Source organism: Hemitrygon akajei, chromosome 1 (assembly GCF_048418815.1).
Source record: "Hemitrygon akajei chromosome 1, sHemAka1.3, whole genome shotgun sequence".
Lineage (NCBI taxonomy): Eukaryota > Metazoa > Chordata > Chondrichthyes > Myliobatiformes > Dasyatidae > Hemitrygon > Hemitrygon akajei.
Genome location: NC_133124.1, coordinates 107,911,535 through 107,927,162, shown reverse-complemented (window position 1 = coordinate 107,927,162; position 15,628 = coordinate 107,911,535). Strand labels below are relative to the sequence as shown.

At 38.6% G+C, this 15,628-nt stretch overlaps 1 protein-coding gene across 3 annotated transcripts in view; it reads right to left on the bottom strand.

Annotated features, from left to right (window-relative positions):
* Positions 1–15,628, bottom strand: part of setd2 (SET domain containing 2, histone lysine methyltransferase) — a 122,241-nt gene that overhangs the window by 15,938 nt on the left and 90,675 nt on the right. For all 3 annotated transcript variants that reach the window (XM_073049264.1, XM_073049272.1, XM_073049281.1), the window contains exons 16-17: positions 11,873–12,542; positions 11,552–11,704 (exon numbers count right to left, since the gene is read on the bottom strand). In XM_073049264.1, the coding sequence (XP_072905365.1) occupies positions 11,552–11,704; positions 11,873–12,542 (823 nt within the window). The remainder of the gene's footprint in view (positions 1–11,551; positions 11,705–11,872; positions 12,543–15,628) is intronic.

Genomic DNA, 15,628 nt, shown 5'->3' with positions numbered 1-15,628 from the left:
GTGCTGATTGTGTCAAATCAACAAGGATTGTGGTGGCAGCCCTTAAATGTACCCATGTATCTGGCACCAACATAGTATGCACACTACTGACCAACACCAACCATACGTCATTGAAATGTGGGAGGAAACCACAGCATCAGGAGGAAGCCTACAGGGTCATAGGGAGAATGTACAAGCCCCTTAAAAATAACAAAGGGAATTGAATTCTGATCTTCCAGCTGATGCTGTAATAGCTTTACTCTGCTACGCTACTATAACTAGGCTTAATCAGAAACTGAATCAGCTATTATGATCGAAAAGGAATCAAAGTCCATTCAGTGGGCTGTCACTGTCAGATTGATTTGAAGCAATTACTTTGCTTTGGAACACCCTTCTGCATAGTCATAGAGCACAGGAACAGGTCCTTTGCACTGCTCATCCATGCCCACATCCCAAACAGATGAATGAGCATTTGGGAGACTGACTAGCTGGATGGGATTGGATATGTCAGCTGCTGCAGGACTGCAAGCTTCTTCTGCCAGATAGCGAGGGGGCATTTCCACATGCCTTTGCTCTCCCCTCAAGAGTCGGCTCCAACGATCTCGCCATCCTTTGATTTAGAGGGCACAAAGGACAATCTTGTGGGTAAAGTACTGCAGTGAGATTTTCTGTCTGAGCCAAATCTTTAAGAGATTAGGGGAGAAAGTCAAAGCAGAGGCGAACAAAGATGAGAGTGCAGAAATTCATCCATGTTTAGCATTTGCTGGGCTGTGTCCTGCCATTTGAAATATGCTGGCAAAGGTAAACATAAACTATTGCTTTGTAAAAATAAAGATAAACAAGTCTATCTCTAGCCAATCTTTATTAACTTGCTTCCTAAGATGTAGGAGCCCATTCTGCCCATTGAGTCATGTTGGCTCCTTGCAAAACAAATTTCATGAACCCCATTTATCTTATTTCCCTTTAACCCTGGGAATTACATGCCTTTCTCACATGCAATGTGCTCTCCGTTAATTCTTCTGCCACATACCTCACACTAAAGCTACAATAACCAATTATTCTATCTGTACGTTTTTGGGAACTTGAAGAGAACTGAAGCAGCTGGCAAAAATAGAGATTACGCAGTCTAAATATAGACAGCATCAAAACCGTGTCCCTGGAGCTGTGAGCCAGCAGCACTAACTGCCATGCCACCAGCAAAGCTGTTCTACCCCAAATCTTGATGCATGATATGGTTTGCCTGCTGGTGCTTTGTGAAGTCTTTCCCACAGCAAGATGGCAGGCATATTTAATCACTTAAAAATCAGCTCTATAAACGGTGAACAGATTAAATGATTCCAGTTGAGTGTCAAAGAATGAAGCCAAAGCAATGGCAGCTACACACTAGGAATGCCAATCAAGTATGTAACAGTACCGTGCAAAACTCTTAGGCACATATAAAGAAGACTCTATAAAGCGGGGGTGCTTTCAAAAATAATCAAATAAATAGTTTCTAAATATCAAAAAATACTATAAAGAACAGTAAACAGCTAAAAATTAAATCAAATCAATATTTGGTGTGACCACCCTCTCTGTCTTTAAAACTGCATCAATTTCCTTAGGTACACTGTCATTCAGTTTTATAAGGAAATCAGCTTGTAGGTTGTTCCAAGCATCTTGGGAGAACTTGCCACAGTTCTGCAGACTTTGGCTGTCTCGCTTGCTTCTGTCTCTCCAGGTAATCCCAGACAGCCTCCATGATGCTGAAATCAGGCTCTCTAGAGGCCATACCATTTGAAACCATATAAAAAAAATCTTGGGTGCCTAAGGCTACATCCACACTAGACTGGATAATTTTGAAAATGCCAGTTTCGCATAAAAATGATAGGCGTCCACACTATGCGTTTTAAAAAATATCTCTGTCCACATTGAAACGGAGATTTCAGCAAATCTCCCCCTACTGTGCATGCGCAGGACACATCTACCAAAAACAAGTGACATGTTTGGTGTTGAATCTCGCTGTGATAGACGGTGCGTGTTTGTTCAGTTACAGACTAGAAAAACTTAAATGACGGGCAGCTGTTGGCTCTCGCGCAGAAAGATTTAAAAGTAGAAAAAAACAAATACTGAAGCGTATGGAGGCAACCGACAGGGAGTTCATGGACTGTATGACCCGGCTGACGATGAACATTGAAAAACTGACTAACTCTGTTGCATTAATAAAGCACCTTGTTAAATGTGTAAAACATGTCTGCATCAGTATTATCTTGTATTTCCATACAATGTTACATCAGTCTGTTACACATCTATTGTCAGAGAAATACTTGCATAAATAGGTAAACCACCTTCATACGAGCAAAGACAGAAAACAGGGCAAAGTGAGTACAGTATACTTATTCAGTAAGTTATGGGTCAAAGTATTTGGTGAGTACATTTCTAACTCCTCTGGCTTCAGTCTCATTGCCGTCTGTTCTGAAATTGTTAGGTTGCATTCAAGAAAGCAATGAAATGGCGTGCTGCCATCTGACAGCGTTTTCAGAAGTCTCCGGTTGCTCCGTCCACACTGATCTGCCCGAGCAGCATTTTCAAAAATAACCACCCTGGAAAGCGTTTCTGAAAAGCTCCGGTTTCAGGGGATGAAAACGCCGTTTTAGTGTGGACGGAGGGTAAAAACGAAGAGGAAAAGCTTGTGTTATGGATTTATCCGGCGTAGTGTGGACGTAGCCTAAGACTTCTGTACAGTATTGTACCTTGCTTATGCACTCATTTATTTCTAATGAGAGTACATCGGCACCGGAATAAGACAATGGACACAGATAAAACAAAAGCTCGTTAATGGAGGCCATGATTAAATGGTTAAATGCACATATCTGCTCATAAGCGGCTGAAGTTAAAGCAAGCTCAAATTGATAAGAAAACACTTGGTTAGTTTAAAAAAAAATAATTTTTAATTGAGTTTTCAAATAGGTTACAATAGGTTACAGAAAGAAAAAAATTGTCAACCCTTCCCCCTCCCCCCAAACATATCCCTATAGGAAAAAAAAGAGAAGAAAAAAGAAAGAACGAAAGAAAAAAGAAAGAAAGAAAGAATGCCTGGATATCGGAAGATCTCCACATGCTCCATGGAGTTCATAATAGCTTTAACATGTATATTTAATTCTTTCCCCAGATAACCAATAATTTTATCTTCAGAGCACCTATATATTTAATCCTATCTTTTGTAAATAAGGGCACCAAATTTTCAGAAATATTTCATATTTATCTCTTAAATTTTAAGTAATTTTTTCAAGTGGAATGCAGCTAAAAATTTCATTCTTCCAACGATCTATACTTAAGTATGAATCCGATTTCCAAGTAACTGCAATAGCCTTTTTGGCTACTGCCAATGCAATTTTTATGAATTCTTTCTGATATTTATTCAATTTGGATTTCGATTTTATCCCTTCAATATCGCCTAGTAAAAATAATGTTGGATTATGTGGAAGTTGCATTCCAATAACTTGTTCCAGTAAAACTCTTAAATTTGGCCAAAAAGGTTGAATTTTAAAACAAGACCAAGTAGAGTGTAAAAAAGTACCAATTTCTTGATTACATCGAAAACATTGATCAGATAAATTTGAGTTTAATCTATTTATTTTTTGTGGTGTAATATATATTTGATGTAAAAAGTTATATTGTATTAATCTTAGTCAAACATTTATTGTATTTGTCATACTGTCAAGACATAATCTTGACCAACTTGTTTCATCAATTTTAATATTCAAATCAGTTTCCCATTTTTGTCTTGACTTATGAATTCCTTGTTTAATTGCCTGTTTTTGAATCAAATTATACATACCAGAAATAAATTTTAAAATTTTTCCTTTACGAATTACAGTTTCTATTTCATTAGGTTTCGGCAATAACATTGTTTGACCCAGTTTATCTCTTAAATAAGCCCTTAATTGGAAATAACAGAAAAGTGTGTTATTTGATATTTTATATTTATCCTTTAATTGGTCAAATGACATTAATATACCTCCTTCAAAACAGTCTCCTATATATCTAATCCCTTTGTGAAACCAGTTATATAAAAGTTGATTATCCATTGTAAAAGGGATAAGTTTATTTTGAATTAAAGGTCTCTTTGCTAATAAAGATTTCTTTGTCTCATCATCAACATTTATCTTATTCCATAAATCAATCAAATATTTTAGTATAGCAGATTCTTTCTTTTCCCGTATCCATTTAGATTCCCATTTATATATAAAATCTTCTGGTATATTTTCTCCTATTTTATCTAATTCTATTCTAATCCATGCCGGTTTATCTTCATGAAAAAAAGATGCAATAAATCTAAGTTGATTTGCTTTGTAATAATTCTTAAAATTTGGTAATTGTAACCCTCCTAGGTCAAAATTCCATGTCAATTTTCCCAATGATATTCTTGACATCTTACCTTTCCAAAGGAATTTCCTTACACATTTATTTAACTCTTGAAAAAACTTCTGTGGTAATTGTATTGGTAGTGTTTGGAATAAATATTGTAATCTAGGGAATATATTCATTTTTACAGCATTGACTCTACCTATTAATGTTATTGGTAACATCATCCACTTATCAAGATCCTCTTGAATTTTTTTCAATAATGGCAAATAATTTAGTTGATATAAATTCTTTATATCATTATCAACTCTTATACCTAAATACTTTATACCATTTATCGGCCATCTAAATTGAGTTATTAATCGACATTGACTATAATCTCCTTTAGTAAGGGGTAAAATTTTACTTTTATCCCAATTTATTTTGTACCCTGATATTTTCCCATATTCTTCCAATCTAGAAGATAACTTACAATGGATTAGTTAGATAAATCAGAACATCATCAGCAAATAAATTCATCTTATATTCCTCCTGATTAACTCTGAAACCCATAATATCTGAGTCAGTTCTAATTAATTCAGCTAATAGTTCTATCGCCAACACAAATAAAATAGGTGATAATGGACAACCTTGTCTAATTGACCTTGTTAATGGAAATGATGTTGAAATTTGGCCATTTGTCACCACTTTAGCTTTGGGGTTAGTACTTAAGGTTTTCATCCATTTTATAAAAGATACTCCTAATCCATATTTTTCCAATACCTTAAATAAAAAATTCTGTTCCAATCTATCAAATGCTTTTTCTGCATCCAAAGCAACTGCCACACTCATTTCTTCCCTCTTTTGTGCCAAATGAATTATGCTAAGTAACCAGGTTACATTATCTGCCGATTGTCTATTTTTAATAAATCCTGTTTGGTCCATGTGTATTAATTTTGGTAAGTATTTAGATAATCTATTAGATAAAATCTTTGCTATTATTTTATATTCTGTGTTCAACAAAGAAATAGGTCTATATGATGTTGACTTTAAAAGATCTCTGTCTTTTTTTGGCAATACTATTAAAATAGCTGTCGAAAAAGATTCTGGAAGTTTATGCGTTCTTTCCGCTTGGTGTATTAGCTCCATAAAAGGAGGAATTAATAAATCTTTAAACTTTTTGTAAAATTCAGGTGAAAAACCATCTTCTCCTGGAGATTTATTACTCTGAAGTGATCCTAGAGCTTCTTCGACCTCTTTTAATGTAAAAGGCACATCTAATCCCTTATATTTTTCCGAATTCAATTTTGGGAGTTATTTGTGATAAAAACCTTTCTATCTCAACAATATCATTTTGTGATTCTGATTGATACAGTTCAGAATAAATTTTTTTAAAAAGTTTCATTGATTTCTAAAGGTTTATGAGTAATTTTATTTACACTTGTTCTAACTGCATTTATCGTTTTGGAAGCCTGGTCTGTTTTTAACTGCCAAGCAAGAATCTTGTGTGATCTTTCACCTAGTTCATAATATCTCTGTTTAGTTCTCATAATTGCCTTTTCTGTTCGGTATGGCTGAAGTGTATTATATTGTACCTTCTTATTAACAAGTTGTCTTTGTTTTTCTTCTGTCATATATCTTTGAGATTCTTTTTCTAATTTTGTAATCTCTTTTTCCAATTGATCTATTTCTACCATATATTCCTTCTTAATTTTAGAAGTATAACTTATTATCTGGCCTCTCAAATATGCCTTCATTTCTTCCCATAATATAAATCTATCATCAACTGAATGTGAGTTTGTATCTAAAAAAAACTGAGTTTTTTCATAAAATCACAAAAATCTTGACGTTTTAATAATATTGAATTAAATCTCCATCTGTAAATCGATTCCTCCTTATCCATCATTATCATTGTCATTATCAAGGGGGAATGATCTGACAATATTCTTGCTTTATATTCCATATTTTTCACTCTGTCTTGAAGATTCGCTGATAGTAGGAAAAAATCTATCCTTGAATAAGTTTTATGTCTATTTGAATAAAATGAATAATCTCTTTCTCTTGGGTTAATTCTTCTCCATATATCAATCAAATTTAAATCTTTCATCAATGATAAAGTTAATTTTGCTACTTTTGGTTTTGTAACAACGTTTGTTGACCTATCTAAAACTGGGTCTAGACAAAAGTTAAAGTCTCCACCTATTAATATTTTATCGTGTGCGTCAGCCAAATTCAAAAAAGCCTCTTGTATAAATTTTACATCGTTTTCATTTGGTGCATAAATATTCATAAGAGTCCATAGTTCTGAAAAGATTTGACAATGTATAATTACTATCTTCCCGCAGAATCAATTAATACATTTTGTATTTTAATTGGTAAAGTTTTGTTGACCAAAATTGCAACTCCCCTCGCTTTTGAATTAAATGAAGCTGCTATAACATTTCCGACCCAGTCTCTCTTTAATTTCTATCTCTGTGTTTCTTGTGTAAAAGCTATATCTATTTTCATTTTCTTAATGTATGTTAAAATTCTTTTTCTTTTCACCGGTCCATTAAGTCCATTAACATTAAAACTTAAAAAATTCAGTAGTCATTATTTTTAACGGGGTTACTCCAGTCTATAATAATACATAATATTTCAACTCTCATAGTACCTTGGGGAATTATTTTAAAATTCTCCATGTTGCTATGTGTCTCCCCTCTGATCATCCAGGCAAAGAAAGAAAGATAAAAGAAAAATAGATTATAAAGAAAAAAAAACCAAAACCCCCCCCTGCTAATGTGAATGGAAAAAAAACACAACATTACCCCCCTCTGTTGTGCAGGTCATGGCAAACGCCATGATTACACACGAGAATCCCGTAGCGATCGATCCGAAGTTCCCCCAGCTCCCCCGTAACATGATAGAAGTATATATAAGAGAAGAAAAAATATCACTACTCTCGATTAATATTTCTCAAATTTTTACCTTTCTCCCCTATATCATATAATTAAAAGTATATTTAAATATTCTTCTGTCCTTAATGTCCATCAATTCACTTCACTGTCCCCGTCTTCATCTTTAATCTGTTCCACTTTTAAATCTTTACTGTGTCTAGCGAATATTTGGGAGTTCTTGTGCAAACTCCTCTGCATCCCGATGATCAGTAAAAAATCTTCTTTTTCCATCATCCAAAAAAATTATCAATATTGCCGGGTGGCGCAATATAAATTTTCCTATAAAACATTTTTCGCTGGATTAAATTCCTTCTTTCTCTTCAAAAGGTCATAACTTATATCAGGATAGAAAAGAACTGCTTCCCCTTCTATCATCAATGGTTCATTTCTCTTTCTGGCACATTGGGCAGCCGCCTTCAGGATCTTTTCTTTATCTTGATATCTTAAGCATTTTATCAAGATTGGTCGTGGGTTTTGATCAGGTTGAGGTTTTGGTCTTAAGGTTCTGTGGTCCCTTTCGATTTCAATCAACTGGGCTCCCTCTTCCATTTCCAAATTTTCTGGGATCCATTTTTGAAAATTTTTTATTGGATCCTCTCCCTCTATCCCTTCTTTAAGACCAACAATTTTAATATTATTTCGTCTACTAAAATTTTCAAGCACGTCTATTTTTTCCAACAGTCGTTTTCTTTCTGATGTCCAGGCAAGAATATTATCTTCCATTTTATTCACTCTGTCAATAGTGTCTCCTGTTATTTCTTCCAGCTTTTTAAGTTTCTTGTCCATTTTCTCCTGTTTTTTCACCATTTTATCAAACATAGTCTTCATATTTTTAATATCTTCTTTTATTATTTTTAATGTTTTTAATTCTTTTAATTCATGCATTATTTGCGCCAAAGCTTCTCTTATGTCTCCAGAATATCTTCCACTTCCAACCTCTTCCTGTTGTTCTTCTTTTACCTCCTCATCTTCATCTGTATGTTCCAGAGAATCTGAATCCACCTCGGGTTCATTTTCACTTCCACCTCCAATCGTAGCTGGGATTTGTAGTTCAAATTGCTCATGTTTGCACATGCCCTTTCCTTCGTGCACGCAGTTCCTGTTGTTTCTTCTTGGAGACTGTTGATGTTGCCGCTGATTCCTGTTCTATATCGCCGGAGGTGAGGTGCACGAGTCTGAGGCTTCTTCATGGTGGCTGGCCCAGCTTGTACTGTCTTCAAAGTAGTAGTTTTCTTCTTTGTCTGTTTAGGAGGCATATCTAAGGAAAATCCTGAGTAGATTAGACGTAGTTTTTAGAAAATATTTACTAACTTTACTTCACTTAAACATTAATTTATTAGTTGTTTTACGGGAGAGCTGGATTTCCACGTCTCGATCCTACGTCATCATGTGACGTCCCCAAACACTTGCTTAGTAAACACATAACACAATGGCAGCAGTAATCAGAGCAATCCCTTATTGCACTGTTTTATTTTTTGCCATCTCCAATTGTGTTCCTGTCTGAAACGCCATACACTCCTATGATAACGAATTACTGTATGGGATCATTGAACTTAATTTCACTCAGAAAAAAAAGTTTTGTGTATTTATTTACCCAGCATCCATTGCTTGTTCACCAATCTCAATAATTCAAGGACATATGAAGAAATAATGACTACTGCAATTCTTTGGGAAACCTAATGGATTAAAAGTCATGACTCAAATCTTGACCAACTTTTTGAATGTTTGGAGCATCGCAGCTGAACTGTAGGAATTCATATATGCTCTTTCAGCTGGAATTGTAATGAAGTTCCATTTGTGGACAAAAGATCATATATGCAAGATATGCATCAAGTTAAGAGTTTTCAGGAGGAATCATTTCTCCTCCCCAAGAGCGGTTAGAATGTGGAACTCACTACTATAGGGAGTGAGGAAGACAAACAGTATAGATGCTTTTTTTGAGAAGGTATTAAATATGAGTGAGAAGGGGATTAAAGAGCATGCTGATAAATTTACAAAAGGAGCGTGGAGTAGCAGGAGACTCCTGTGGAACATTAACAAGGCTGAACTTCTATACTCTACTGTATATACAATGCAGAAGAACACTGGACGGGGAGAAATCTGCAGCCCGACTGAGGTTGTCATTTCTTCTTGTCTAGCTCAAGGTCACTGAATTGTGGTAACCTTCCAGTTGAGATTAGCTCACACAGGATACAGAAAAGATCCAAGATCTGTAAAATGTAGACATCAGGACAATTGTTGGACTGAGATTCGTATTTCCAAAGAAAACATTAAGATTGGAGAGATTAACCTTTCACTCCTTCCAAACTTCTTTAAAAAACCTAACAGCAAATGTGCGACAAAAATCTCCCTTGCCAGATTTCATTCTCTAACACCCAGTTCAGATCCTAACTTAAGCATTTGTGTTGAACCACATCTGTGTATAGAAGTATGCATGTATACAGGAGTGTATATGTGTGTATTCTTAGAATCGAGAGCCTATCTCCATGTATTTGAATAGTCGTGGCTCTAAAAACTGTTGCTGACTTATTGATTATTAGTTTTTTTAGATTCAGAATTTGCTGGATTACTTGTCCAACAGTTCACCATGTTGAGTTTGTTTTTTCTAAACATTTTAATACTGCTAGCAAGTAGCTTTTATGGTTTCCTGTCACCTATCAGATTCAAGTATCCAACTGACTATCAATTGTGATATTCAACTGAACTGCTTGAAACCAGATCAATCCTTACCCATTCTCATTTCAAGGTGGGAGTATTGATGCAAGTTGCAATTCAATCTGTGATTTTCAAAGATAGAGATGCTACATTAAGTTATAGAAACAGAAAACCTACAGCACAAAACAGGCTCTTCGGCCCACAAAGCTGTGCTGATCATGTCCTTACCTTAGAAATTACCTAGGGTTACCCATAGCCCTCTACTTTTCTGAGCTCCATCTACCTGTCCAGGAGTCTCTTAAAAGACCCTATTGTATCTGCCTCCACCATGTTGCCGGCAGCCCATTCCACACACTCACCACTCTGTGTAAAACTTACCCCTGATATCTCCTCTGTATCTACTTCCAAGCACCTTAAAACTGTGCCCTCTCATGATAGCCATTTCAGCCCTGGGACTATGCACACGATTAATGCCTCTCATCATCTTATACACCTCTATCAGGTCACCTCTCATCCTCTGTCACTCCAAGGAAAAAAGGCTGAGTTCACTCAACCTATTCTCATAAGACATGCTCCACAATCCAGGCAACATCCTGGTAAATCTCCTCTGCACCCTTTCTATGGTTTCCACATCCTTCCTGTAGTGAGATGACCAGAACTGAGCACAGTACTCCAAGTGAGGTCTGACCAGGGTCCTATATAGCTGCAACATTACCTCGGCTCCTAAACTCAATTCCACGATTCATGAAGGCCAATGCACCATATGCTTTCTTAACCACAGAGTCAACCTGCACAGCAGCTTTTGAGTGTCCTATGGACTCGGACTCCAAGATCCTTCTGATCCTCCGCACTGCCAAGAGTCTTACCACTAATACTATATTGCCATCATATCCGACCTACCAAAATGAACCACCTCACACTTATCTGGGTTGAACTCCATCTGCTATTTTGCCATTTCTTAGCCCGGTTTTGCATCCTATCAATGTCCCGCTGTAACCTCTGACAGCCCTCCACACTATCCACACCTCCAACCTTTGTGTCATCAGCAACTTTACTAACCCATCCCTCCAATTCTTCATCCTGGTCATTTATAAAAATCACAAAGAGTAGGGGTCCCAGAACAGATCCCTGAGACACCCCACTGGTTACCGACCTCCGTGCAGAATATAATCTGTCTACAACCACTCTGCCTTCTGTGAGCAAGCCAGTTCTGGATCCACAAAGCAATGTCCCCTTGGATCCCATGCCTCCTTACTTTCTCAATAAGCCTTGCATGGGGAACCTTATCAAAAGTTATATACAAACTGCAATTCTGAATATAGTTCAAAGTATGGTATTCTCTGTCAGATTGGTGCACAGCGAAAGGATTCACACAGGAAGGAGCAGGCAGTAGGATGGAACTGAAGGATGCTGACATAACAAACCAAATTGGTGCAGCAATAGGAAATGAAAGCAGCAAGTTCTGGAAATATTCAGCAGATCAGGCCACGTCCATGGAGAGATTAAAAACAGAATTAACATTTCAGGGCAATAACCTGTCATCAAACCCTTTCCACAGAAAAATGATCGACCTGCACTGCTGAGCATTTCCGGCATTTTCCGCTTTCACCTTAGTTTTCCAGCATCTGCAATATTTTGCTTGTGGCACAGGAATGTACCTGCTGCACAGTCTGTGGCTGCCCAGGCTGCTGGTAAGATGGGGCTGATGATGTCACGAGCATTCCTGTCGCTGGCTGTGTGCCAGAGCTCTGTGGATGAGTCAGGAAACACTGCTGCCCCTGCGCGCATTCCGGACTTGACTGAGTGTAACTCTGAAACAAGCAAAGAAAGGATTTAGAGGATGGGACGGAAAAAAGAGGCAAATATGCAGACCATTGAAAGACGGACCGACATCCATTTAAGTTTGCCACATCACTCCATTAACACATCCCCCCCCCTTCCCAGCAACGATTGACAAATATGAAAGGAAAAGGCAGTACCTGGACAATTTGCGGCGTAGCTTGTCCATAGGGAGAGGAGATGCTGTAGACGGTCTGGCATGGCTGTCCTTGATAATAAATTGGTGTCTGTGATTGCCCACTGGCGTACTGCTGGTGAACTGCTAGAGTCTGCTGATTGGGATCCCACACCCCGTAGCTCTGCCCTGTTGCTTGAGTGCCTGACACCTGTATCACCGCCACACTTGGATCCTGGGAAATAACGTTGGGAGTCTGAGTCAGGTACTGCTGGCCCTGGACATCTATTTGGGGAGACAGATGCTGGACCGGAGGGTGTCCTGTTGGCATGGATTCTCCTAGAATTGGCTGTGGATGCTCATAGCTCATCTGTGGCGGGCACATGGGCTCTACATTCGGTGTTGGCAGGAGTACTTTGCCAGCGTTGGGGTTGACTGGGTCAACGTAAGTCTGCAGAGGATAGCCTGGAGGGTACGTGGCAAAGTTCTGGTGAGAGGTGGTATAGGTTCCACTGTCATAAGGCACCTGCGAGCTGACACAAATTGGTTGTATCTGCTGCTGTTGCTGTACCAGGAAAAGGTTCTGTTTCTGGGCTTCCCTCTGAGCCACCTCTTGCTCAAAGAGTTTCCTTCGTTCTTCAGTGGAAAGCTTACTTCTGGTTTTCTTCTTCTTAGCTGGTGTCGCACCATCATACCTTTTCAATATAAAAATACAACGGTACACAGTTCAATAAAAATTTTTAATAGGCAAATAAAACAAAATTTCTTTGCATCCAGGACTGAACTCGAGAGCCTCATTTCAAAAATAAAAGAAAAAACACTGCAGAAATCTGAAATAAAAAAATGAGAAAATGCTGCAGCATTTGGGTGGCTAGACTGCACCTTTCGAAAGAGAAACGGCTAACATTTCAGATCTGAGAACTGACCTGAAACTGCAAAAGAGAGAAGACAAATTACATTACAGTAGCAGGGGAGGTGGGGCAAGTGCGAAAATCGAGTCTGCGTCAGACAGCACAGATGCAGGCCTTTTGGCCAAACCAGTCCCACTTGCCAGTCTTTGCCCACAAACTTCTAAAGTTCAAGTTTATTGTCACCCGACTGTGCATATGAAATGAAACGAAACAACATTCATCCAGTCTACAGTGCACCCACAAAATATTAACGACACACAGCGCATAAAACAGAATACTACAATAAATATGTTAATAAAATTCAGAAGGCACATTGTGCGTAGCACAGGTAAACAGCAAACAGCTCACTACCCTAGCAACGAGACCTTGGTGGTGGCAGGGTATTCATCAGTCTCACAGCCTGAGGGAAGATTATGTTACCCAGTCTGGCTGTCCTCATCCTGATGCTGTTGTACCTCCTTCCTGATGGTGGTGGATCAAAAAGATTGTGGGTGGTAAGGATCCTCAACAATGTCTTGGGCCCTTTGTTTACAACGGTCCTGGTTATTGTCACAAATGGGGGTGTGGAGAAGACCCCAGTGTCATTTACTACCCCTTGTAGGGTCTTGTGGTCCAATGCTTTGCAGTTTCTGTACCACACAATGATGCAGCCAGACAGAACACTCTTATTGGTGCTTCTGTAGAAAGTTATTAGAATGGGGGCAGGGAGCCTTGCACGCCTTAATCTCGTCTGAAAGAGTAGATACTGCTGTGTCTTCTTGACTAGTGAGTAGGTGGCATGGGTCCAGATTAGATTGTCCGTTATGTGCACCCCAAGGAACACCGTGCTCTTCACTCTCCCCTTGGCAGAGTTATTGATGTGCAATGTAGAGTGGTCGACCTGTGCCTTTCTGAAGTCCACAATTATTTTTTTCTGTTGTTTTCACATTAAGACTCATGTTGTTGTTCTCACAGTATTTAACAAGCCTCTCTACCTCCACCCTGTATGCCAACTCATCACTGTTGCTGATGAGGGCAACCACAGTAATATCAACAGCGAACTTGATGACGTGGTTTGAGCAGGATCTGGCAGTGCCATCGTGAGTCAACAACGTGAACAGTACACAGGTCAGGAGGCACCAGTGATTAGCGTGATGGAGCTTCATATGGAGAGATATTGAGGCTCTGGTTAAGAACAAAAAAGGAGATGCATAGCAGGTATAGACAGGTAGGAAGAAATGAGGTGCTTATTAAATAAAAGAAATGCAAGAGAGAACTTAAGAAAGAATTCACAAAGACAAAAAGAAGGCATGAAGTTGCCCCAGCAGATAGATGAAGGAGAATCCTACGGGATTCTACTGATATTTGAGAGCAAAAGGATTGCAAGGGATAAGACTGGACCTCTGGAAGATCAGAATGGTAATACATGCTTGGAGCCAAAAGAGATGGGGATTTCTTTTTGCATCTCTATTTACTCAGGAAATGGACACACAGCCTATTAAAATGAGGCAAAGCAGCATTGACTCCATGGACTCTGTACAGATTTCAGAGGAGGGGTTTGCTGTCCTGAGGCAAATTAGGGTGGTTAAATCTCTATGACCTGACAAGGAGTCCCCTTGAACCCTGTGGGAGGCAAGTGCAGAAATTGTCGGGGTCCTAGCAGAGATATTTAAAATCATCCTTAGCGACAGGTAAGTTATAGGATAGCCAAAGTTGCTCATTTGTTAAAGAAAGGCTCTAAAACCAAACCAAGAAGCTATAGGCTGTTAAGCCTGATGTCATTAGTGGGAAAGTTATTGGAAGGTGCTCTAAAGGACCGGATATATGAGTACAGTCGGCCCTCCTTATCCACGGGTTGCACATTCATGGATTCAACCAACTGCGGATCGGGAAAACCCAGAAGTTCTCTCTCCAGCACTTCTTGTTTGAGCATGTATTGTCATTATTCCCTAAACAATACAGTATAGCAACTATTTACATAGCATTTACATTGTATTAGGTATTATAAGTAATCTAGAGATGATTTAAAGTGTACGGGAGGATGTGCATAGATTACCGCGTATCGAAAAAAAATCCGGAACTTCTCCTACTAAGTAAGTCGGAACAGGTACATCCGGTATTATTTAGCAATAGCTGGTGAAACGTTTGTCTTAGTATATACAGTAGTATATATTTTACCTTTCTATGCATATAAAACACTTAAGAAACGTATGTATTTCAATAATTAAACCACTGCGCTGCTCAGTAATAATTGTAGCTTTTGTCGGGGCAGGGCCTTTCACATGCTCCATTATTCTCACTTTATCCCTTAAAATTGTTCCGATCGTTGACCGACTGTAGCCTAACGCTTTTCCAATGACCAATGGCGTTTCACCTCTTTCCGATCGCTTTATTATTTCCACTTTACTTTCAATCGTGATCATTTTCCCTCAACAGAACAGAAACACTGTGGATTCAGAGCTCCGCCGGGTCCTAAAGTCTACCGCACTGAGACAGGTTAAATAAGGTCCGGAGCTCCGCTGTGTCCTACAGTGCACTGCACTGACACAGGTTAAATAAGGGACTTGAGCATCCGCGTTGGGTCCTGGAACCAATCCCCCCCGGATAAGGAGGGCCGACTATTTGGATAGAAAAGGACTATTTAGGGAGAGTCAACATGGCTTCATGTGTGGTGGGTCATGTCTAACCAATCTTATGGAGTTTTTCAAGGAAGTTACCAGGAAAGCTGATGAAAGCAAAGCAGTGGATGTTGTCTACATGGACTTTAGGAAGGCATCTGAGAAGGTTCTGCATGAGAGGTTGATCAAGAAGGTTCAGTCGTTTGGCGTTCAAGATGAGGCAGTAAATTGTATTAGACACTGGCACTGTAGGAGAAGCTAGACAGTGGTTGT